The 26,822-nt window shown below is 36.2% G+C and overlaps 1 protein-coding gene across 1 annotated transcript in view; it reads right to left on the bottom strand.

Moving 5' to 3' along the window:
- Positions 1-26,822, bottom strand: part of triob (trio Rho guanine nucleotide exchange factor b) — a 94,732-nt gene that overhangs the window by 12,575 nt on the left and 55,335 nt on the right. Inside the window, 22 exon segments of the mRNA XM_043261624.1 lie at positions 690-973; positions 7,479-7,722; positions 10,502-10,601; positions 10,787-10,926; positions 11,745-11,846; positions 11,963-12,153; positions 12,260-12,371; positions 12,767-12,859; positions 13,456-13,545; positions 13,983-14,052; positions 14,149-14,258; positions 15,608-15,674; positions 15,932-16,047; positions 16,176-16,370; positions 17,129-17,251; positions 18,255-18,370; positions 18,528-18,642; positions 18,739-18,888; positions 19,791-19,982; positions 20,312-20,431; positions 22,837-23,003; positions 25,123-25,318. Of these exon segments, the coding sequence (XP_043117559.1) occupies positions 690-973; positions 7,479-7,722; positions 10,502-10,601; positions 10,787-10,926; positions 11,745-11,846; positions 11,963-12,153; positions 12,260-12,371; positions 12,767-12,859; positions 13,456-13,545; positions 13,983-14,052; positions 14,149-14,258; positions 15,608-15,674; positions 15,932-16,047; positions 16,176-16,370; positions 17,129-17,251; positions 18,255-18,370; positions 18,528-18,642; positions 18,739-18,888; positions 19,791-19,982; positions 20,312-20,431; positions 22,837-23,003; positions 25,123-25,318 (3,093 nt within the window).

Below are 26,822 nucleotides of genomic sequence, written 5' to 3' on the forward strand. Positions count from 1 at the left end.
GACAGGAAGAAATAAAGATAGATAAACACGGTTAAGCTATGAAACAGCTCAGCAGCTGTGGAACATTTTTATACCAAAATAGCTTCAGTGGACGAGTTGCACTAGAACTGCTCTACACTAGAAACCACAAGACATGAATAACACTTACAAATCATACACTTAAACAGAGACAGAATGCTACATTTACCAAATGCATTTACCAGGAAATGAGTGGCAACTAACTTCTTTCCATATGTATATATATATATATATATATATATATACAGTATATATACTCATCTAGAAGCTGATTTAACCATATTTTTATATTTATTTTTTATTTATGAGACGTGTCAGATGATACTCTAACATAAAATTCATTCAGCAGTTTTAAAGTTTATTTTTTGTTGTTGTACGTTAAATTTTTTCCCTAAATATTCCTTCGTTTTTACATACATAAAAATGAAATAGCATTTAAAATAACTTTATAATATTCCGATCTGGTGCTCAGTTAACATTTCTAATAATAATCGCAGTTGAAAATAGCTGACTCCAAACTTTGAATATAGCGTATATACATTGTCAAATACAATTTTAATAATGCATTAATTGATATACAATTCACCGCAGATTTTTTTGCTTTTGTGTGAATCAAGCTAATAAACCTGAAAAGTAGTGTGTGTGTTTCTTATTGTTTTCTGGTCACCAACCTCCTCTATGGTCTCATCTTGTGGTGTGGCGGCACTGTCATCTGAATCTTTCTGTGAGCCGGCGTCTGCGTTCTTGCGGACATCTCGACTCTTTTTGTGCTTGTGTGCAAGTTTCTTCACGTGACCGTCTGCTTTACCGCTGCTGAGCCGTCTGACAGGGCTGGTCAGCCACTTGCGCAGAGTATTTCCTGGCCGTTTTGGTCCAGGGGAGCTCTGCAAATGAGCCGGCTGCAGTGTGGCACTGCCCGAAAGTCCTCCTTCATTACTGGACACTGAAAGTGTGTCTTCAAAAAAAGAGAGAGAAGTGATGTTTACATGTCTTGCTGGGCCTTTTTCTGGGTATTTCTATTTTATATAACATCATTAATCATTAATCAATAATGATCAATAATTAATAATCTGCTAATTAATCAAATGTCAAGCATTCATAAACAAAAGGCAATTATTAGAATAATATAAAATAATATTAAGTTTGTAAATAAACAAACAATACATGTATATATATATATATATATATATATATATATATATATATATATATATATACACATAAACTTTACAAACTTTCTTTTTTTAAAAGATTTTGTTTGAAAAATTGTCATTATTATTATTCATGTCCTGATCAATATTATGATTTTGTTTTTATAAATACCATTTATATATTAACACACACCCATACATTTATATATAAATGTATTTATATTTAATATATATTATATGAGTATAAATTATACACATGTAAATTTTTTTATATATATATACTGTATGTGTGTGTACTTTTATTTTGGATGCAATTCATTGTTTGACAGTACTACATTTTACATAACACAAAGACATATTTTTATATCTGGTTTTAATGGTGCAAATATTTTTAATTATATTTTTACTATAATTGTACAGCTATATAATATATAACTATATATTAAACACACACACACACACATATATATATATATATATATATATATATATATATATAATATATATATATATATACATAAAATTATGTTGAGCATATCTAAAAAGTCAAATCTGACAGATGCAATCTGATGCAAATTATTATGCATTTGTGGAGAAGTGTGTGAGCGTGCTTTTCTCGCCACAAGGTGACTCTATAGTGATGCAAATCGCAGCTTTGCTTTTCACTTCAGAGAGGTTTCTGTTTTCAGCCCTCTTCAAAACCGAAACTGCAAAACCCTCTTAAAAAGACCTTGCTCTGCTCCTCAGAGAATATGTCCTTACATAAAGCTTGCATAAGTTATTCTCGTCAGCCTACCGATGTGCAGAAGAAAGGCTTCTGATGAAGGAGTGGAAAAATCAAGAGCTAATAAACAGATTGTTATTGACTGTCACTATAGCATTATAAACCTCTCTTATGTTGTATGTATGAATTCTCAGCTGTCTTGCTCTCAGTAGTTTGTCCCCCCGTTCTGGGCGGTATATCGAAGTGACCGACCCTAGCGTGACCCATCTGTCATAGTTCGCACTCTGTGTATTTGCCAAAAATACACGCATACATAGCTACACCTAGTAAACAAACTCCAACAAAGTAATGAACAATTCCAGTGATAAAATCATATCACTACCGATGTCCAAAAATGAGTAATGACTCTTACTGTAGCTTATTCTGCTCAAGAACTACCCAATCAAGAATGACAATGAAAGTGATCGATCGTATAACTACTTTTCTTATGCTTTTTTTCGGACGTGTTTACCTAAAACGAGCAATATGTGAGTATCAGACATACAAAAAACGGTTAACAGCAAAATTCAGTGTTTAGCCACATTGACACAAAACACACAATTTATCACGTGTGTGTGTGTGTGCGCGCGCGTGTTTGTTACTGTCTTTTTCGCAACCTTCATAGCAGGACAGAAAGCGTAAATTAGCCAGTTTAATGCCCACAAAAGAATATTTCTAAAATCCTCTCTCTGACTGGAAGAGCTTTTGATAACTGAATATGATTTTGGGATATCTCAGTGATGAATGCGCGCGTGTTTGCAGTTGTGTTACAAATTCATTCCTCCTGCGCTGTCGTTAACTTCACACCTGAACAAACTGAGCCTTCAGCGCCACAGAAATGTGTTAGACACTGTATATTTGTCCGACCGTCCTCTAAAACTGAAGCTTACAGTAATTTGTACGTTACACCAGATATGAATCATATATATAAAAAGATTACAGAACTATTTTTAATACATATTGAGGTAACATTCGTTAATTAGGAAGGGGTGTGATATCACATGCTTGTGGTGTGACAAAATAATGCTTTCTCATACTCTGAGTCTCACTTCGAGGACTATTTAGCAAGAGTTTTATTTGTTAGAAAATCAAATTTATGATGCTTTCGAATAAGTAATCATTTATTCCGTTTCACTGAGAGGCTCTCATGTCTGAGTTAATAATGAAGACTCGCTCTCAAACGCATGCACAGGTTTCACAATGTTTTGCTTGCATGTGCATAGCTACCTTTATTAGCACAGCCCCGATCCAACATAACATCTAAATCAATCAGTCTGTGAACAAAAGCTAAATATAAACGGCATCATACATTCCTATTCCTGTGCTATTTGGGTCAATGTCAAAACAAACATGTTAACAATAAAAAAAAGGACAAAAAATATTTTCCAAGTTATTCATAAAATGTTTAAAAAAGGTTTTTTAATAATTTCAGAGGAAAATGTCACAGCACATGACAAACTTACCTCATCATAAAAGGTCAAAGAAATTTTAAAAACTTGTCCTTGACACAAAGTCGGGAACAACTGTGGCACATTTATGCATTTTTTAAAATATGTGTTTTTTTTTTTATTTCATTTAATCATAAAATATCATGAACTACTTAATTAGTTAATTTTTTTAATAATATCTAAAAAAGAAAGAAAAAATTATTATTAAATCAGAACAGTTCTATATGATAGAACTGATATTTCTGACTTCATGCCTCACGCAATAAAATTTTTATTCAGATGTAGATGCCGTAAAGAACATTTGATTTTTTTTTTCCAATTTGTTTATGAATTGCATTTTGACGTATATTTATTTTAATAGATCAAATGATGTAATGTCATTAATCTATTCACTTTGGCTCTGCAAACATAAAAGGCAGACAGTTACATTTAAATGCTTAAAAACCCTCAAAATTAAATCTATAGACACAGAGGAATCTATAAAATGTCTGTAAACACAGGAAAAGATGAAAAAGTTGAGCTAATTCTGACTTTTTTAAGTTTTAGATGTGATGAGTAATGAGAATTAACAAATAAAGTAAAATAGATTTTTAATAAAATCTGACAATCATTAAAAACAGATGAAGTATTTTTTTTTAATGATTGTCATTTTATTAAGAGTGCCTTGAAAGTGAATCCTACTATAACCCTGCATTTAAAAATATACATCTAAATATCTATACCCTATCTTAAATACACCAAAATGCCCTAAATATATGCCCTAAAACATAAATCACACTATATTAAGCCGAGTTACGACTACTGTATTCAGTCCTGACAGTGTTGTTGTCCTGTGAGGCACGTACCCAAATCCAGCAGCCAATACTTGCAGTTCTCTGAGCGTCCTGAAGCTGAACCCATGTGACAAAGTGGCCTGACTGATAAAAATGAGTGTATTCCATGTGCCATACCAAGAAGTGATCCGGAGAGGAGGCAAACTACACCAACCCCTCTTAACTGAAAGGATTTTACCACATAATGCTGAGAGGAGAGTGATGGACTATGAAAGAAAGGGAGGGAGAGAGAGAGAGGAAGGGGGATGGAGAAAGAGAGAGGTTTGGTGTTTCATGCACAGCTGTGACTAAGTTATGCTCAGAATGAGAGAGAGGGAGGAAGGGAAAACCGGATGAGAAGACTCAAAGAGAGGAAAGAGGTGTAACCTACAATTCTTTAATATGAAAGATGTTAGTCTGAAAGAGTCCAAGTCTTTTCAAATTATATATATATATATATATATATATATATATATATATATATATATATATATATATATATATATAATATTTTAGATTATTTTATGTGAAGACTGCATGCAGATGATGGCATTTAACAAAACATCAGTCAAGCTTTGACCTGTTCAAACATTTTCAGCATTTTTCATTGGGAACGCAGTAATAATACATCTCAGTCTTAAATGACAGTTTTAGAGCGTACAGTACGACTGGCAGGCTTGGCCAATATCAGGTCACAGCATGAAAATTAAGTAAACTATACAAACAACTGCCTCTATATCACCTACACAAATGGCTGCCTCTCTTACAGGCTGCACCGGGGCGGATGGCTACAAAGATCTCCCTGTTTAAGCGTCTTTGGCTGCTTAACAGTAGCTGGTCTGTGGCCAGTCGACTGCTTCCTTTGCTACACACACACACACACACACACACACGTATGCAGAACCGTAACTGCTTATACCGGAGCTAATCAAAATTCTACTGAAGATTCTGCTCTGGTCTCATGGTAGCATAAAAGTTTGATTTCTTTCGGCCCTTCTGGACACGTTGCAACACAGCAGCCTGCCTTAAATATACCTTGAACATTTTAGCGAACAAAATAGTCTGGCCAGCAATTTGAAGAGGTTGAATACACTGGTCATCGTGAGTTATGACGGTTCCTATTTCACATTCTATAAATACAGATTGTCCGTGCTGTAAGAGAACCGGCTGTTTGACATTTCCCATGACCTCCGCCAAAGGAAAGGTGCTTGTCTACTTGTAATGATGTCATAAACTGGACATAAATGACAGGTATGTGTCCTTTTAACGTAGTAGTTGCAAAAATATCAACATCGTTAGTTTCAACATGACTGTTATATTACAAGCTATTCATTGATTATCAGAATAGCAATATAGAAACAAATAGATTTAGTACATACATACATACTTTTTAGGACAACATCTGAGCAGCATTTTCTACATCATGAGGTAAAAATAATTCAGTTTCAGTAACTTCCCAGAATTCCCCAAGCCGAACACCACACCCTGCACACACTAATGATCTTCTCTCAAATGCTGCCCAGTCATCCTAGTGTGGGTGACCTCAAAAATCTTTGCCTGGTGACCTTCTTAGTTTTACCACATGCTCTTCCTTTGTAATCAAGTCTTTGTCACAAATCATGGGCCATTCAGAGTTTTCAAAAGCAGTGACTAACCACCGTGCATTCCATGTTACAGATCTTTGATCATGAGCAGCTGAAGAACAAATCTAATTCTAGGTGTACTTACTACAGCTGAATGAAATTCCTTAAATGCACGTTAACAATAAGAAAGCTCCAAAATGAATTATGCTGGCTCATCCTACAAGTCTTCATATGCAAAAATGTGTTTCACCACTAAGAGTTCTCAAATACCATTAAAACGTAAAAATGTAATGAAATTAAAATGGACCATATGCATTTTTATAGAATATTGTAATAAAAAAACAGTTCCAATGAAGCCAAGATACTTGGTTGAACCGACCAGACCAAACCAGACCAGAGCAGACCAGACCAGACCAGACCAAACCAAACCCAAACCAAACCAATATTTAACAGCCAACCAAATTAAATCCTGTCTGATAAAATCAAATCTAAATATTTTCCTGCATATATTTATCTTCTTTTTGAAATAGGTCACATTACAAATGTTACCCATGTTTTAAAATTATTTTATTATTATACATAATGTGATAATTAATTGCATAAAATATATAACTTTCATTTTTAAATTCAAATTATTGTAAAATGAATACAGTAAAAACTGAAAGATTGTGAAAAAATATTACAATCTAAAATAACTTTTTCAATTTTCATATAATAATAATGATTGTACGATGAATATGAAGTTTATTAGAAAAGCATTTTAATTTAAAATAAATGATCATTTTTAATTTTAAATACATTTTACTGTCACTTTTGAACAAATTCATGTGTCCTTGCTGAATAAAAGTATTAATTTCTTTGACAAAGAAATACTGACTGAAAAACACAAACTTTTGTATTATTGTTTACAAAACTGCTGGTTTTAATTGCAGGAGCGAAATCACAAGATCACATTAACTGTCCTGTGTACATGGATACGGTCCTAGCAGGGAAATCCCCAACAGCCTGGCAACCGTGTTCATCACCTGACACAGTCCATCACCATGGTTACTGCATGCTCAACGCACTTCAACCCTAACAAGAAAGAGCAAAGCTGGACTGCAATTAAAATTTCATTTAGGTTCAGGTTGAGTCAAGAGCAGACACACACCTGTACACAGCTTTGATCAACTCCTCCTGAGGGAAAACACGCAATATCTGGCACCCATATTAAGATAATCCGATTTAATTTGGGTTTGTATATTTCCCGCTTAAGCTTGCACGCAGCTAGAAATCTGTGTCCATAATGGTTGTAATTAAAAATCAATACAAATCAATGGTACCAAAACAGATTCATTAAAAAGCTAAGATTCCAATCGAGTCAAAGGTGGTTACTTAACAACAAAGGACCAGCTGGAAACCCCAGACGCATGTGTTGACGTGTCTTTGAGTAATCCCTCAAGCATTTACAGAAGCTCTTCCCATGACTGTAGAGAAACATCAAATACTATTCCAGATTCTCAGGACCTCACAAACTCAAAACACCCACTAATACAAGTAATGAAGCCTCAGTGAAGTGTAAACCCTAATAAAAATCTAAATCCTGAAGCCATCTTGATCTGATCCCGTATTTAAGAAGGACCCTTTTAAACAAAAAGAAAACGTATAGTTTGCTTAAAAGTATAACGAAGCTTTTAAGTAAATTCAGTCCCGTTGAATCTTACCTTTATGGTTGAAAATGCCCTCCATCTCCATGCTGCTTCGGGAATGGGCGATGCAAAGCATAGAGCTGGGAACCAGGCCCTCCTGGACAGGTGAACGGTCAGTGGTGCGAACCAGACACCAGTCGGGTTTGTCCTGGGGCCTTTCTACCAGCTCCACCGTCTGACCTCTGCGTACAGTCAACTCCGATCCATTACTGGCCATGAAGTCGTGGATGACCACCGTCAACTCCGAGCCACCGGATAACTGTGGAGGAAGGCTTAAAGTCACATTACAAATTCAAATACACGATTAAAACAACAATCGAGGCAGCAAAAGGCACAACGAACGCACCCACTGGTAATGTGGCATCGCCAATGAGCTCAGAAGATGAGCCACTGACCCCGAACCTTTACACGCCATGCTTCTACCAAAACAACACCCCCGGTACGTCCTTACGCAGGAAACATCACACAGAAGATTGCTCTGGGTCCAAAAACCCCATTTACAACAATGCCATATCCTTCAATCCGGAAGACAGAGCGCTGAATAACTGTGTCTTATCAAAATGAATCTCATCTACAGTTCACGCTGAAGCATTCAGAACTCCAGCGAGGTAAAGTGGCAGGCGGTTGAAGGCTGCTGACACATCCTCGCATTGCCACGGAGATGGAATCAGTCTGAAGGAGTGACGCCTGGCAGGAGGAAGGGAGAGGAGGCAGAGACGGACACAATGTGCCAAGATTTAAAGGAGCAGGAGGCAAATTAATGCTCATTAGAAGTGACGTGCATGGACTCGTCCGCTTCTGAGAGCTTCACCTTTTCACCTCGCCGTGAACTGAGAGGGCTCTGTGTGCTTCTAAAACAGTGAGCTTTTGTGCAGGGTCTTCAGGGTACATGAGTGAATTTAGTGACTCTTGACGTGTTTGTGTTTGTCACAAAGAGACGGGGAAGGGACAGACACGGAAGAGAAGACAGAGAGGGACTAAGATGCGTTTAGATCGGAGAGCATCCGCAAGTAGTGCGTGTTGCTGTAGAAGGATCGCAATGCATATCGGTGACAAAAACACGCACATGTGTGAAGGCGTGTGAGAGGAGAGCACTGACTGTGAGTGGGAAGACAAGCGTCTGTGCTGCTAAATCCAAAGCAACCGAAGCAACAAACGTTCCCCAATGAGGAGCCTGCATTACGTCTGTTGGTAATCAGGTTAATTGAACGTTGGAACTGCTGGACGCCACTGTGCCCAAACTTCTTATATAGCTTATTCCACAGTCAACTAGGAGAGAATTTCTGCTCCCTAAAATGTTTGCATATATAAAAATCGAAAAAAAAAAACTTTCTAAATGAGAAACTTTTTCAAACAGAATTTGAATGCTTTATTTACTAATTGTTAACATTCATCCATATGTGACCCTGGACCACAAAACCAGTCATAAGGGTACATTTTTTGAAATATTTATGCATCATCTGAATGAATAAGCTTTGCATTGATGCATGTTTTGCTAGGATAGGACAATATTTGGCTTATTGAATATCTTATCTTATTGAAATCTGGAATCTGATGGTTTTAATTGCCAGGTTTTGATATGTTTATGGTAGAAAATTAGAAAATATTTTCATTGAAAATGGTCTTTACTTTAATTTTTGGCATCAAAGAAAAAAAAGTTATGTATTGTTGGTTATTGCTAGAAATATTTGTAAATTCATAATTTCTTGAAAATGTCTGCTTTGCACTTAAGAAGCTGTTTTTTATGTTTGATGAATTGAGTATTTACATGACACTAATTACCTTGCTGCTAATAGCTGAACTTAATAACCGATGAACAACTAAATAACACTTTCATTAAACTGTCATTTAACAAACAACTTGACAACAAAATGTGCCCAATAATGCTGTGATTACCATCTCTCCACTGATGAGTCATTTTTTCCACAACCGCATAGTGACAAGAATGTAATACATTTTAAGATAATGATAATTAATACCTTTATTACTGTTAAAGTGTTATGACACCAATTCTATTCTGATTTTTTTTTTTTACATTTATTTATATATTCAATCAAATTAAAAAATCCCACCATCAAACAATCATACCAAAAATCATTTAGAAGTAGTGAAAGTGGCCCTTTTTAAAGATTAAATTATTGTCGCCTGGAATCAACTCTCCTTTAAGATTTGATTCATATTGAAAAAATTAATAAAATCATTTGTAGGTGTAGCATGTTTCTTGAACACAAGCCAGTGTGACGCAGCCTTTCGTCTGAGGCAGCCTTGAGAGAGATGAATGAAGCAAGTGTTTTTTTTTGCTCCGGTACATTTCAGTATTATCTCTAAAGAAAAGCATAAATTTAGGGGCGTAACGTGATTCTGTTCTTTAAATCTTTGGATCAGAACAAGAAGTAACCATGAAGTCGTTCGAATGAACGCTCATGGAATATAGCTTCAAGCAGCGATAATGGGGCCAACCACACAGATGGCACAAACATGGCATGTAAACTTGTTTAGTTGTAGAATCCTTGCAGTATATGCAGTTTGAAGGCTTTAGGTATTTCTCGAAATTGGTAAGATCAAAATATGTTGGTATGAAAAAAGTTTGTAGATATATAATACTTATAGTTAGTCACTAGCGCATAGTTTTGAACATCAGAAGTTCATTTACTGGATTAAAGATGATCAGAACCAGTTTTGGTGAACATTAAATAAACTTTATATGCACTACAAACATCTATAGTGTTCAATGAGTAAAAAAAGGAAATAAATAGATTTATGGACATTCTGTCATTTACTTATCCTCGTGTGGTTCCAGACTCAAGATTTCCTTTCATCTTCAGAAAACAAATGAACACAACTTTTAATATTCTCTCATCATTTTTGTCCATCCATTGAAAGTGAACTTAACCACAACAGCACACTAAAAATGACATTAAACAATTTTCCTTGTTCTTAAAATGTTGCAGGTTTAAATATGTCACCAAAACACCAGAACTGAACACCGGGTGTAGAATGGCACTTTTAGACTACGGTCGACACATTTTCACACTCACCTTGTCGCTGTCCAGTGTGTTCTGGGAGGTGCGGGAGGCGATGGAGATGGTGTCTGGCTGACTGCTTGCATCACCCTGACTGTCTAGGTCCTCTCCATCCCTGTTATTCAACATGAAGTATATCATTCAAAAGTACAAACTGACCAAGGAAAAGCCACCCTGGATAAAAAGTCAAAGTGAGATACCGATATGCATAAAACTTGTTTCTTCTATGTTATCGTATTCCGAGCTCCAGAGATTGATAATTACTTGTTGATTTGCACTTGGTGTGAGTTGTTAACGTACCGTTTGCCCTTGTGTTTGCTTGCAGCGGTTTTGGGAATGTGGATTGGCTCTTTGAGCGCCCCCCGTAAATGGATGGTACGCTCCTGGATAACTTCACGAACATGTTTAATCCAATCCTGTTTGTTTTCAATACATGAAGCCTAGGGAAGCATTGAACACAGCAACACATTAATGAACCTCAGTTTATACAACAGACATAAATATCAATTGAACACGTCAAAGCCTACAGATAAATGACGACATCATGTAATCAGATCTCAAATTAAGTCAAAAACTGTTTATATAATTAACGTCCCTGGTCGTATTATGCCTCTGCTTCTAAATGTACTTTTCTTTAAGGTTCCAGCCTCCAATAGCATTAATGATACTCTATCAATAATTCAATAATTCAATCAATTATCAAAGAATGAAATCAGTTTCCATTCATCAGAATTCTTCAAATACAATAGGTGGAAACAATGTATAATAACACGAGTGCATCCATTTTTTTCTCCATGTGTCTGTCTATTTACATGTGAGAACATATCCAATGGCATATGAGTCATTACACGATTCAATAACGTCTTCAGAGATGTAGGGCAACCATTCAGAGACACTAGTTACATAAGTGTTTTAACACTTAAACACACTTAAAAATTATTTTATACAATGGAATGACACGAGCCAGAGCAACGGCACTAGAAAATCAAAAACCTTAAAACATATCCACTCGTCTGATCTATTTCAAGGATCTTCAGAAGAATTATGTAAATATGTGCATTATTTTAAAACAAAAACTAATGGAAATATCCATTTAATTTGAGATGATAGGCAATTATTCAGCAATGAAACATGCTTGTATGCTATGCCAGTTAAAAATAAACTTGAAAGCAAAAAATGTAATTATTAGAAGCCATAAAAAATCGACAGCTGTACCAAAAAAAATGTGTACAGTATTAATTTGCAATGTGAATCGTACCTTTAGTACTATTTTGTTGTCTGAGGTAGGTGTCCGTCCAACCCAGAGTGCAAATTTACATGGATCTCCTTCCACGTGTTCAGTAACTCCAAGTTCTGAGGTCTAGGCAGAGCAAATATGAAACAATTCAGTCTATTATAAAGTATGGCCATCCGTGAGCCCATAAGCAAGCATTTCTTTATTTAAATAACTAAACAAACTTAACGTAAAATCCGTACCATGAGCTTGCTCTTGTACAAATACTTGCTCCTTCCGTTTGAGTCTTTGACATCCTTGCTGAAGATGAGAGACATCTCAAAGAGGAAGAGGTGCCTCTCTCTGCCCTTACGAATCAGTGTCTTTGGATCCCAAACCTGGAATGACTCCTGCAGAATCAACTCACCCTGAGACTCAATGTTCTCATCAAAACCTGAGAGAGAGCAAAAAGGAAAGAGAGGTTGAAGAATGATAAAAGACTAAAGAAAAAGTAATGGGTTTGGTTAAGCTTTGTCTGTGTGTACATGTTTGTCACTCACCCTCCAGCATGCTGAGGTGCATAGCATCATTAGCTCTTTTGGGCACACTAAGCATAACCTCCAGGCCATCTTTAATTTCTCCTTTACCCTCCTCACAACAAGTCAATAGTTCCTATAAACAAACATAACAATAGCACTTCATGTTGGGTCTTTGCAGGGTCTGCGATGGTTCTATGTTTAGATTTGCGACTCTTCAGTGTTCTTTTATGGGTTTGTGATAGCTTATACTGTGTTTGCAATGCTTCTATGTTTGGTTTGTGATAGTCGTAGGTTTAATCTGTGTAGGGTGTTTAGTCTGTGTTGAGTTTGAGATAGTTTTGGGTTTAGTCTGTGCTGGGTTTGTGATAGGCCTAGGTTTAGTCTGTGCTGGGTTTGGGATAGTTCCAGGTTTAGTCTGTGTTGGGTCTATGATGGTTTAATGCATAATATGTGCTAGGCTTGTGTTTCATCAAAATCTGATTATTGCATGGCTTTTGTAAAAAGAAGAGTGCATAGTAGTACACATACCTTCAGCAGAAGCTGATACTTGGTGATCCTCTGAACTGGTTTAATAAGGTATGATGAGATAGAATTAGCCAGCCTGTGTCTCTGTTGGATTTCCTGTACACATACAGTAAAGCACACCAAATGTCTTTTACTAGAAACAAAAAATAGCTTTCAAGCAAACACCCTAAAACATTAGCTTTTTAAAATATTTAGCTTTTTAATTCTTAATAGCTTCTCAATAGACATTTTGCAAAAGCAGATCTCAAGGCTACAGACATTCTTCAATGCTCAGCCCTGAAAGAAGAGTCCGTCTGTTCTGATCGCTTGGCAACAGTTTAATAGTGAGGCATCACTAGGCCCCCACCCACCCCCAGACACACAGGAAGTGCCCTCTCTCTAAGACCTCCACCTACCAGCTAAAAAACAGAACTGATTAAAAGACCACAGGAGCCATACACACACACACACACACACACACACACACACATATGCGTTCCAATATATGTATATACACATTAATACACACCTAATACTACCACAAATACACAGTGTCACCCACATTCTCTGTAAAATACGCACAAAAGTCTTACATAATCTGAATAAATAAATAAAATTTAATGGATCGAAATGTGTAAAAGGAATACTTTTAACAGAATTATGTGTCCTTACATACAATCAAATCAACTTTATCATGCTTTCTTAATACTCACATCAAAATAGGGCCCCGCATGTTCTAGAATCAGCTGAGTGGAGTCAGGCTTGTTCTTACAGTAGTTCACATACATCTGGAACTTATCCGCCTACAAATAAAACGCGCATACAAAATACTGGAAACATTTTGAACATGAAGATGCTCTGTTTTCAACTCTAATAACTAGTATCTCTTTTACGATAAGCTGTTATCAGAAAGTATTAAATAAGCACTGATTTAAGAGATACTTCATAAATAGTGTAATATAGCTGTTCAATCAGGTTCTAATAATAGGAATCATATTTGACAAAAAAAAGAGTACAAACATTATCGTGAATTGTGAAATAATTAAAATAATATAAAATATTTAAATAAACATACCATGTAATATTATATACCATAAAATATTAATAGCATTTTGCATGTGACTGACAAATAAAGTGCAACCTACTTACGTTTTCTAATGTACTGATTTAATATCAATGTAATGTTACACAAGTCTGGTGCACTTCTTAATAAGATTATCTCTAGCACACCGACACTTACCCACGTGACAAAACAGTGACCCACGTCCTCTGGAAGCTGCTCATATTTTTCCAGTTCTTTAAGAAAAATGCTGAAAAAAAGGACAGAGAAGGGCGTAGGGAAACGGTAAGTAAAGGAAGTTAGAAATACACAATTATAAGAATTGCAGTTTATAAGGTATACTGACTTGTGATGGAACTCGTACAGGTCTTGCATGTTGCCGAAAATGATGTGCTCTTTATTGACAATCCCAGGAGGAATCTCCTCCACACCACTGGTCATCTCCCACAGATATGTCTGAAAACACACACTCACACTTAGAATAGTTTTTTTCCAACATTGCGATAACAGACGAATACTATTACACTTCAAAGATAAATTCTGTGTTTCAGTGTTTACATTGTTAGGCTTTAGCTGGCTCTGATATTATTGGTTAATACAATTTTTTCTTCAGACGAATCATCCGTTATCTAAACAGAAAGTATGTCTTAATTGTCATATTAACATATTAAATAGGGTAATTTGCAGTTTTAATTATATTTTCAACATTCTATTTTCTTTTAAAATTGAATCATTGTTCCCTTTTGCTTTTAAAATTAAAGGCGTTTGCAGTGCCTTCAGGTGCAAAATCACTCTTGAGCACCTTCACCTGTATCTGCCCATTGCCACTAGGGCAGCAGAGTCACTGCAGTCTTCAAAAACCAACTAAAACTCATCTTTTCGTTTGCACTTGACCCAACATTGATAGCACTCTCTTCTTCTTCTTCTTCTCTGCTCCTTCCTATCCTTTTCTTGTTTAAAAAAAAAAAAAAAAAAAAAAAAAAAAAAAAAGTGTCTGCGTTAGGTAAGACAGACCCCACTCAAGAGCACTTATGCACTACCCCTTTGCTGATATGTTCTATATGCCTACCTCATTTTGTATTAAAGGCGTCTGCTAAATGACTAAAATGTAAATGTAAAATTACTGTTAGGCAAAATCCTGTAGTATTAACTTGTATTAATCAAAATTCTGGATTATGAACCATATTATCCAGTATATACATCGGAACCGAATATTAACGTTCAACCTCAAACATCATAACAAAAGTAATTCTGGGTTCTACAATAGTACAAGCAGATCTAACTAGTGATGACTATTGATTGCTGTTACAAACCTCAATCGAAATAAACATAAATCAATAAACAGACACCCTTTGAGATGACCTACGGTTTGCATATGCTATTGTCCAGGATGCGAATGAAAACAAATGACCTGATTAAATTGCGAAACTGCATCATAATAAATGAATCCCAGACAGCTGTTTTTTTTTTCCCAAAAGAGAATGAAAGAAAAAGAATGCACATGTATTATTTTCAGAATATGATTACATGTGTATTCCAAAGTGCATGAATATTCCAATGGCCGTGGAGCGCTTTTTTGGATTCAAAAATGGTGCATGTAAACATGGTCAGTGTTTTAATGACACTCCGTCTTTTCAAGAGATCAAACAGTAGCTATTCCTGGATGAACTGGATTGTTGTTAGGCTGCACTGCAGCGAATACATTTATAGCGCAGGGCTTTTGTGATCTGTCCAAAGTGGACATTGGTGCACCACACCCTCTAAATGTTGGTCCGTACAGAGCAAACCGTGACAACAGCACTTACATCCATACACTCCCGCAGGTCTCTCACATATGCTTTCTCGGTCTGAATGAGCTCCGCCATTATAAACCTGAAAAGAGAGAGGTAACAGGGCAATGCATCAGAGCCCTATTGTCAACATTCGTTTGAAAGCACAATACCTCTGGGAGGGGTTTCATTCCAGTATTAAAAAAAAATCATGTTTACTTTAGTATGCATATTTATGGGTGCTTCCTCAAAACACAAAGTAACTAAAGCTGGACTTTATTTAGATGAAGCATTGACTCCTCCCTTTCGGCACTTCCTGGCGTTGACTCGATATCATATAATCAGGTTTAAAAGACATACTCTTTTCTGCGGGCTGATTTGCGTTTCTCCTCATTGAGTTCATGGTTGACGTCTCTGAGCTTGACCTCTGCACCAGGAGCACTGGCTGGAATGATGTCCAACTGCAGATCTTTACTCTGAAACCCACCAAAAAATGTTTTGATGGTCAAAAATCACCTTCCTTTCATACATTACCATGGTTAATGACTCAAACACACAGTTCATGCAGGCCACATCAACACACCCACTCTCCCAGCCCTCTCACCGCTTTGTTGGAGTCAGTGGACAGGCCGAGCGCTTTCTCCAGGCAGGAACGGTACTTGTCCATGCGGAGGGAAAAGTCACGGTAGCGTTTGTCCACTGAGGCGACCCATTTCTGAATCTCGCTCGCATGGGCGTGGCCCTTCTCACAAAAACCATCAGCCAGCTGGATCAACAACTTTACCCGCTCTTTGGTTTGCTAGGGAGAAAGAGAGAGAGAGGGAGAGGGAGAGTGAGCTATAGAGAGAGCTGCACTGATTCCAATGAGGCACCGATCAGAGTGTAAACATAATCGGAGAGGTGTGTTGTGATTTGCTGGCAAGATTGTAAACCTGCAGCATGCTGACAATCGCAGTCATGTAATAACTTTGGACGAACTACGTTTAGTTTACTCTAAATATAATATAATATAATATAATATAATATAATATAATATAATATAATATAATAATTTCCTAATTTCTTTGTCAAAATAAAATGTTAATTTATTAATACTTTTATAAATATATTCCTACTTTTAAAACTTTTTATATGTAATTTTTGGGCTCATATTTTGAACCTTTTTTAAACCTTGTCATTTTTATTTCCTCAATATGTCTATGCAGTTTTCCTCTTATTATTTCAGCTACATTAGTTTTAGTTATTTTAATTAATTTAAACTTAATATTAAGTTCATTTCAATTAAGCTAAACTAAATTAAAAAGGGAATATTGTCTCAGAAACTAGCTGACATAAAATATATTTTTCCTTCATTATATATATATATATATATATATATATATATATATATATATATATATATATATATATATATATATAGCATATTACAAAGTATAAAGGCAACAGAGATGAATTAATTACACAATAAACATACAATAGAATATGTTCATATTGATTTACAAGCATTCTGTTTCAGTTTACAGGCACCTAATAAAATGTCTCTATACTGAGACATACCTTAGCTGTAATCTGGAATTCCTCATGTTCTTTCAGCAGTTCCTGTGTGTGGTGTATAGTGGATCCTGTGGAGGTGTGTGTGGACAGGTAAAACTCTCCTGTATCATGGATCCATTCCAAAGCCTATAAAAAAAACGTCAAAATGATCAGGAAGATCAAACTTGAATATGCGCATGTTTTGCTTTTGTTGTTATTCTAATCTTGCGGGAGCAAAGCTTTTAAAAATTGCCTTAAGCACAGCAGTTAAGGAACAAAACAACGTCTTCAAGGTTAGGTTTGTGTATATGTTATACTCTCATGCATCCACTAGAGGGAGTGAGATCTCTAAAAGTGCTCAATCTCACGCTTGTCATTTCATTTTAAAAGTAACTGATACCAGAGTTCGCGTTGTTTGCAGGTTCGCCACTAATTTGATATGACAAAATGTTACTGCGTGTTAAAAAAGAACTTCGTGGGCCACCCTCATCACGGGGCCTGGGGAACGTCAGGACAGGACTGCGAGTACCGCAGCGGAGCAGTGTGTGGTCAAACTAGAGTCCTTCCTCTCAATTACCAAGCGTTTAAACGCGGAACGAAGAGAAAAACTCCATCCAGTACCACAGACTTCCTGAAACCCTACACTGTAATTACGCAACAGACACAATTTACACAACTTCACAAAATGTGCATTAGGAGAACATTTTCAGCTATTTATTTAGGCAGATGCCTTTTCACCATAATAGGGCAAAGCATAAAGGAAGTGCTAGTAAGAGCTACAAATACGTACCCTTTTTTTTTAAAGTACGTGATATAAGACAAGTTGAACCTCTTTTGGCTTATACAGCAGTCACACAAACCACTGAATGCTTGACCTGACATGGTTCTGTTATTTAAGGCTCCAGAAATACTTGTTGTGGTCTGCAGCTGCTTCCAGTCAATTGTGTATAACATAAATAATATGATCTCAATTAGACTGTAGGGTCGGAATTTTAATTATCGTATCAAGCGGCCACCATGTTTCGATCTCAGGTGCACACTCTCACAAAAAGACTTTTCTTGACCAAAATAAGACGCAATTACTAGACACTGAGTCAAAAACAGCATCCCCTAGATTGTCTGTACACTTCAGGATTGAACCAGTGCTGACCTGTTTGGCGCTGCGTTCAAACACCACATACTGCTGACACTGGTCCAGCCTTCTCTTTCTCATGGTCCAGAAGTGCAGAACCCGGTTTTCCCGCTGTAGCAACTCATTAAGGATGTCTGCAGGGCGCAGTTAGAATCAGAATTAGAATCAAAGATCATATATAAACCCTGGAGTCATAACAATATAATAATGTTAATCAAATATCAAATACTGATTATATTTGCTCCATTAAACCAGTCATAAAACTGCTTTTTGAAATAAAGGCAGTCTTACTCTTGACTTGTTGTTCGGGGGCTTTGACATGTGCGAGCATTCCCGGCATATTCACGCTGTTTCTGTGCAAGTATTTGAGGAAGACGTCGGCGTTGCGTCTTGCTAATGTGCATGCCTTCAAACAGAGAAAAACAAAGTTGCATTTAATTTTTTATGTTGTGATCGGAACGACATTGGAGATCTTGATTGCACGAGTGCGTGCGCTTGGTACCTTGAGGAAGGCCTCTTTCTGCTCCAGGTGTTTGCTGATCATGGGGGTCACGTGATCGGACTCTGAGTTTGGTCCCAGTTTATCGGTCCCTCCACACCAGTCTTCCTCTCGTTTGTATTCCTGTTCTAAACTTTCGAGAACACTACACACCTGCAGAGTAATCACATATAGTTATACATATTAAATATAAGCAAAAATATTGGCAACACTTTACAGTAAGGTGTCGTTTGTTAACATTAACATTGTTAGTTACAAATAATAAAATAATACAAATAATAAAATAATACATTTATTACATATTTATTAAATCTTTGTTAATTAAAATACAGTTCATGTTAGCTAAAAGTGCATTAACTAATGTTAACGAACACAACTTAAGATTTTAATAGTGCATTAGTAAATGATAAAATTAATATTAGTATTGTTTATTCTTAGTTCATTTTTTACTAATGTTGTCAATCAATGTTACAAATCAACTAATTTATTTCCACTATTCTATTTCTTCATTTCTATACTATTACTATAATTATGATATAAAAAGTATGTATAAGATAAAAAGTTTAAAGTATGAAACACTAGGTAATTATTAATTATATACAAAATAATAAAAATTGAGACACTTTTATAATTATGAGGCAAGTCAAAACTAACATAAACAGTAGAAATTATGAAAAAAATTTACGAGACGCCAAGTCAGTTAATACATTTGTCATAATTATGATTTTTTTCCTAGCTTTAGTTTCTCATGATGATTTAATTTTTTTATGAAACAGTTATGACTTTGCGTTTTATAAACGCAACCATATGTAATAACATAACTAAATAATATAACATAATTAATACAAATAATATCATGTGTGACTTATGTTAAATTATACTGTAAAATTGTCCACAAAATACTGCGAATTAGGAAAAATAGAAATAACTAAAAAATAAATAATGACTTTTATCTTCTTTCGTATATGCAACTGACCAAAAAGGATAGAACAAAACACAGGAAATAAGACAAGACTTCAACGTGACAAGAGGTCAAAAATGACTGTATCACTGACCTGCTCCGATGTCTTGTAGAAAGCTACCGAGGCATTGACCAGTTTGAGGCGGTCTTCCATCTTCAGCATAAGCTGCTGCCAGTGAGACGCCACTTTCTCTGCGCAGTCACGGATCATGTCCATGTCGTAGTGATTGGCCTGTAGCAGAGCCTCTGCCTTCTGCTGCACCTGCAGTGCACTCTGATGGGTTTTCTGCATGCCGTGAAATAAGGAAAATAAAAGAGAAAGTGAAAAACAAAAACAGAAAGTGAAAATGACCAGAAATTAATAGGACGTATTACAAAATGGTTCATGAAACGGAAAACCGGTCCAAAAACCTCACTTCAAAAAGCAAGCGGAGTTATTCATTTGACAGGAATCACTGTAGCCATCATAAGGGTATGTATTTATTCATTTATTTTATGGTTTGCATATACATTTCTAAACGATACAACAGCAAAAACAAACTAATATTACAGAGTGACAGTAGTAGAAATTTAAATACAAATAAATGTGTGTTGTTTGGAAGAAAATGCTCGTACCTCGATAGCGTGCTGGAACTGCTCATGTTCCCGCTGCAATTGTTCTGCTTCCTGTAGAGAGCTGGCTGTGATGAGACCTGCATTGAGCATCGACTCCCCATTACGGATCCAACCCAGGACCTGAAAAAACACATACACAAGCCGTTTAAAAGGGGCACATCACAAAAAACGTGCTACTGTTATCAATATTGTATTAATTAGAGGTGTTGCAATATACATGCAAAGTGAAGAACTATATGATTGACATCTCAGCGTAAGTGGCAGTATTGCGCCTTGACGCTGTTTGACACCTGTCACACAAGAGAAAAAGACACAAAGCGTAGCTGTACTGTCAGATGAGACACTATACCTACACTTCAAAAAAAGTTCGCTTTCCAGCGTGGGAGTTATGTGGTTTTTGCAAAAATGAAAACAAAAACAAGTAAGCTGAGTTATCTGTAATAAAATGGAATGACACAGCAAAAAAAAAAAAATACACACGAAGAAATGGATTTGCAAAAAGGCATAGAGAGCCAATCAGTAATTAGAAAGCAATCCTTCCCTTAGTCAGTGGAAATGAATACTAGCTGGTTCATCTCAACACCTACGGTACCAGGATGAAACAAGCGTGGGCATTTCAGCGATACAAAGATCCCAACCCAACAGGAAACGCTGGATTTGTTTCAGAAAAACAAAATAAAGCTGCTAGAATGGCCCAGTAGACTGACTTGAATCCCATATAAAGTAAGGACTAAAGATCTTAGAGATACAACAAGAACGGCTTGTTAAATGTTAAAGGCCAGCAAAGGTTCATTTTAAAACAAAATTCTTGATTTTGAAATCGTGAACAACATTACAAATAAAAAAGGAATACCTTTGTTTCATGAAAGATGAGACATGCTGTTAAATGTGGGGTTGCATCAGTGGGGAAAGTGAACGTATTTGATACCGACAGATGTGTTTTTGACTCCACCTTTAAGCCTAAATTCCACTTCGTCTCCCGACACACGCTGACTCACACAATACACACCTGCTTTACCGCCGATACACTGCCTGTGACAGATAACAGAACTATGCCCCTTGCATAAATGTAAATAAACACACTGAAAACTGACACACACACACATTTTCACTGTAAAGTCAAATAGATGATTACATGTCTACTAACCACCACACACCCACTGAAATAGTCTGTGGCCATGTCAGGCCTTAAACCACACGGCGTCCCAGCTCCTCGACATCTCTAATCACTCTTTTCCTCTAGAGCAGTCCAGACAAAAAATAAATATATAAATAATAAAATAAATAAATGAAAGGATGAAATGAGATTACCAGCTGCTCCTCCTGGCCTAGTTTTTCCTTCTGATGTTAAGCGTGCTCAGTGCTATAAAACTGCTCTGTTTCCCATCAGCTCCCGTACGTAGTCAGAGACGCTATTCAAAACTACTTCACTCAATATTAATATACCTACATTAACGCATTGTTAACAAACATTACATAATGCTTATCAGAGCAGTAGTGAATAGTAATTTATTATTTCAAATGCATATTTAAATATCCAAATCAAGCTATTTGAACAATGAAATGTATATTTTGGCCGTGTAATGTATTAATGTTTGTTTAAGCAACTAAAGTAGTAATTAAACTCATTTGAAAATGTAATTAAAGTACCAGGTTAAATTGAAATTTTATAAGTGTCATTTATGATGATTTAATTATTAACATGGTGATTAACTCTAAGAAAATTAAATTAAATTAAATTAAATTAAATTAAATTAAATTAAATTAAATTAAATTAAATTAAATTAAATTAAATTAAATTAAAATGACGTCTCCCAGATTATCACTAATATTTAAATGTAGGACATTTAGAAATTTTAATTTATTATAAAAAAGCACTTGTTGCCATTTCAAATATTGAGAATACAGTCTATACACATTTTTTAACAAAACAACCTTTATGGTTTAAAAAAAAAAAACCTTTATGGTTCCTTTCCCTATAAAAAAGGTGTTGTTCCATCAGTTTTCAATTCAAAATGATATAATACACATTAAGAGTACTGAAAAAAGGACAAATTTTCCTTAAGGTGTGCCTTTAGCCATATTTAAACCTACATGTATAATTTTTTGTGAAAGAATGGCACTACCTAAATTATTATGAGCTTAAATATTGATTACTGGAAGGAGACTGGAACCTATCGTAGCTACATCACACAAAGCTACATTGTGCGGTAATGTAATAAACCCAAGATATGTAGCAAGGCGTCCGAGGTATTAGTGTACAAGGTAATGTCTGATTTTCAACTTCAGTTTAGCCCGCATTCACTACGCATGAGTCACTGCTCAGGTACAGACAGAGGAAATTCCCGCCTCTAACATAAAATCTCTACTGCATAATTAATCGTGACACTTATTAAATATGGAGGCGTATTAGAAACAACACGTCACGCAGCGGTTTTGTTCTTTGCTGACGAAGCTGCATCATGATCTGAAATGTGCCTGAATGAGTTTTTTTGTGGGCAGGCCGAGAGACGGACAGATGTTACCTGTTTGACCTCTGCCTGTAAGTGACGGAGCTGCACACACTGCTCCAGGTGTCTCCTGTGCTGCTCTGCGGCTGCGTCCAGCTCCTGCTGTTTCTCATGCAGGAAATCCAGCAGGTCCTGCACCCGCGTCGCCATGTCAACATCACGATCGCACAACAACTCCACACCTTCACAGAGAAAGAGAAACACAGAGAAATGTAGAGGTGTGATGGAAGGGCATAAATAATCTCCCCGACACAAAAAAAAAAAGCTTTTGTCACAATAGGCTAGTCCTTGTCCTTTTACCGACAGCCTGGCATAAAGCACATATTATATTATATACAAATGTACACAAATATATATTATATTAATGACATGGGATTTTGAAAATGGATGTTTACATTATATTACAGTATATTAAATATTTACCTTTTTTTGCAACTGTTAGCTTCAATTATCATAATGCTATTATCAGATTGTCAAATATCACATTTTAATTATATCAAAAAACCAACCGAGCAAAAAAAAACTAAACAACAACAACAACAAAAAAATTTAATGCAACATTTACACATTTTTAAATATAACATAAATAAGTAAAAAAATACAACAATTTTATGATTAAATGATTAAAGAAAAAAACTTCAGAAAACATGTTTACAAAAAAGAAAACCCCAACTGGATAATTAGAAAATGGCATCACATGCAAAAGTAGGATAATCCGTAAGAAGACTTTAGTACGAAGACTTTATTCAGCCTGTGATTTTTTTGCCAAGACAGCTATTAGACAAGACAAAGACCTGATTACAAACACATGCTTTAGGGAGGTCACATTAAATATTAAAGTAGAATGACAAAAACACTCATACATGGTCATACTTTAGTTTGGGAGCCCATTATTAAAATAAATATGATTTTTTTCCTCAATAAATTCCTAATGTGCTGCTTTTTAATAGTTATTAAAGTAATTGTTAAAGGCATGGTAGAGGGTTTGGTTCCAAAACATTTTTTGTCATGCTGGTCTCTTCAAATCCCACTGCCAATCACTAAGTGAAGTGCTCTAACTGTATTTATATATGTATTAGTTTTAGGTATGGGATAAGATTAAGGGATCTAAAATATGATACACAGAATAAGGCGCTAATAGCTGCTTTACAAATAGTAACAGACAGCCAATATCCTAGTACTATGCATGCTAACAAGCAACAAGCTAATACTGACAACTGGGTCCCAATATTCTAAATTCTAATAAATTTCTCAAAATATTTTATGCCATGTTTCATTGTTTTAGCGTCCTGACTATCCAGACACAGCAACATTAATTTGAACAACAGTGTTTAGGAGTTTTCGATCAATATTGGGAAGGAATTTTTATCATAGCTAATACATTTTCAATTTAAATTCACAGAATCATCAGTTTTACATTCTGATAAGCAATTCCTCTTTAGAGTGATGCGCACTGATGAATCGTGCACAAAAGATCCCCCGTAACAAGTTCAATTTTAACTTTAAACTGTCTGTAGTTTGTATAACCAGAACCAGCATGACTGTAAGCTAAACCAACCATCAACAAAAAGCATGACACAAATTGCATGTACAGATATGCAGATAACTGAGTCTTAGCATCGTTAGCACGAACGTTATCACGCACACTCACGAACAAACATACTCACATTTTATACCCGTAGCCCAGAGCTGCATTGGGCTAAAGCTCTGAGAGTACTCCAGTTTTGCGTCTGTATTTGCGCCTCCACAAAAAGGTAAAATGAGGATTCGTTTGTCTGTCTGCTATCTGTGCGTGCTGTCAGATGTCAAATCTTGTGTGTGTGACCAGTGATTTTGCTAGGCAGTGTGAGTCTATAGGATTACAGGGTCGGGTGAGAGGAAGGGAGGGCTGCTGGGCGCCTGGACGGACCTGATGTGTTTGGCTTTAGAGTTTAGCGTTTAGCTGCATCCACTCCTCCCCCCTTAAGCCTGCTCTGGACTGACACACTAACACACACACGTGCACGCACTCACACACACACATCCCTGATGCCTCATGACAGTGATCCCGTGACCGCAAAGGTTGGCTTACAAAAACATCATATAAAATCTCTGCAGCTTGTGCACAGATCTCAAATGCTTTATTAGCTCACAAAAGAAAAAAAAATTGTGAAATACCACGATGCTCCCAAAATCATAGCAAACAACACTGAATATTATGAGTATGTTCTGGTACTTTTTTTTTAGTGCATGTGTAGCTTTGCATTTAATTGCAGTGACAGACTCTTATATCCTACCAGAAATGTTTGAATGTGTGCTCACCTGAGGCCTGAACTTCTGTGACGTACTGCAGGAGTTCCTGTCCCTGGTGTATGACATGGAAAGTGAGGTTGTTCATGGTAAGAGCTTTATCTGCGTGATGCTGCAGTCTCTGCTCAGCCAGTGTCAGATCCTCAGTGTCGAACTCATTCATCTGCTGAGACAGCTCCTCATTCCATGACTCCAGGTCTGAGATGACCTACACAGCACATCCACACAAACGACACCATTATAAGCTATGTATAAGTGACCATATCTAATGTAAAGCAGTGAACTGGTTTCTAAATTATTTTGATTATTCTGAAAATTCAAATATTGAAAAAAAAAATAAAATGTAGTATTCAGGAAAAAAACTAAACATTGCAATATAGCTGTATGGAAATCGATTTTAGTCACCTAATTTGAATTAGGTACAGTTTGTTTAATGCCATTTATCTACCAGTCTTAGACTGACCAGGACCATTTTTCCCAAACGCGTCCTGGCCAGTATTTCTATATTGCCTAAAATATCTAGGTTTTAGCTTTGTTTGCGTGCAGATTTATCGTGTATGACATTGGTTTCTTGTTTACGAAAATAAAGCAAAGCATGTCCAGGAAAAATGGCATATATGGTCACCCTAGTGTACTTAATATCTTAAGGTCTTTCAGTAGACAACTTTTTTTTACTAACCTGAACACTTGGAGTCTACGAATACTCTAATGAGAGTCAGTTGTAGACTGTAAGTGTAGGTTTAGAGATAAGTAGAATAAGTTGACATACTTGCAAAGTTTATCATAGGCAGAAGGTTGTATATTGCGGACCCATCAAACTAAAGTCTACTAATACTCTGATTATTGCTACTCTTACTGTTAGTAGAACGTCTAAAGTTTACTATCAAAACAAAGATATTAGCTGACTATTAAAATGAGTGTATGTCAAACATGCAACTTAACAAGCCGTAAAAAAATGGGAACAAAAAACAGGAGATACATGTATCGGAGAACAAGCACTTGGCAAGCAGTTCACTTCAGCCACGTTTAACCATCACACAAAATCTAATCAAAACGCACTAAATTATTCCTCAATATCACTACAGAAGACATCTCATTGATACAGCAATTGGTTTGCACTTTAAAGTCGTGGTTTCAACGAATAATCCTCCTGTCAAAAAGTCTAAAGCACTCACTCTGCACTGCTGTGTGGTTGAGAATTCTTCCTCTAACGAACATGAGCATTTTCCCCGGCTTTTTCCCAGCTGAGCGAAGCACTGATAAGGAAAGCTGATGCTGACTAGAACGGAGCACAACCGTTTTCTGTAAGAAGTAAATGTGTTCTTCAATGTGTGGGAGCAGCGTTTGGGAAATCACACGCCCACTGCTGTACCTTCTGGCACCCTGCCCACTTGATTGACAGCACCGACCCGCCCTGCGCTGAGTATCTACCTCACATCCGATGTAGGAGTTCACCCATACTGGAACTTACACACGGCTGTGTACGGTTTTCAGGTTCTTCTTTTCAGGTTTGCTCTTTGTCTGCACAAGGTCTTCTCAGTTTTACCTTATCTATCAGCGAAGTATCAGTGGAACATGAGCACCTTCAAAACTCCCTATGGAATTTGATACTACTTGATCTGCGTCGGATTATGTTACAGAGAGCGATATCACTTTTACTACAAAAGCCAACTCGTCTTGTGGACTCTGATTACTTCATACAGAGTTTCCTA

This window comes from Puntigrus tetrazona, chromosome 16 (assembly GCF_018831695.1).
Source record: "Puntigrus tetrazona isolate hp1 chromosome 16, ASM1883169v1, whole genome shotgun sequence".
Classification (NCBI taxonomy): domain Eukaryota; kingdom Metazoa; phylum Chordata; class Actinopteri; order Cypriniformes; family Cyprinidae; genus Puntigrus; species Puntigrus tetrazona.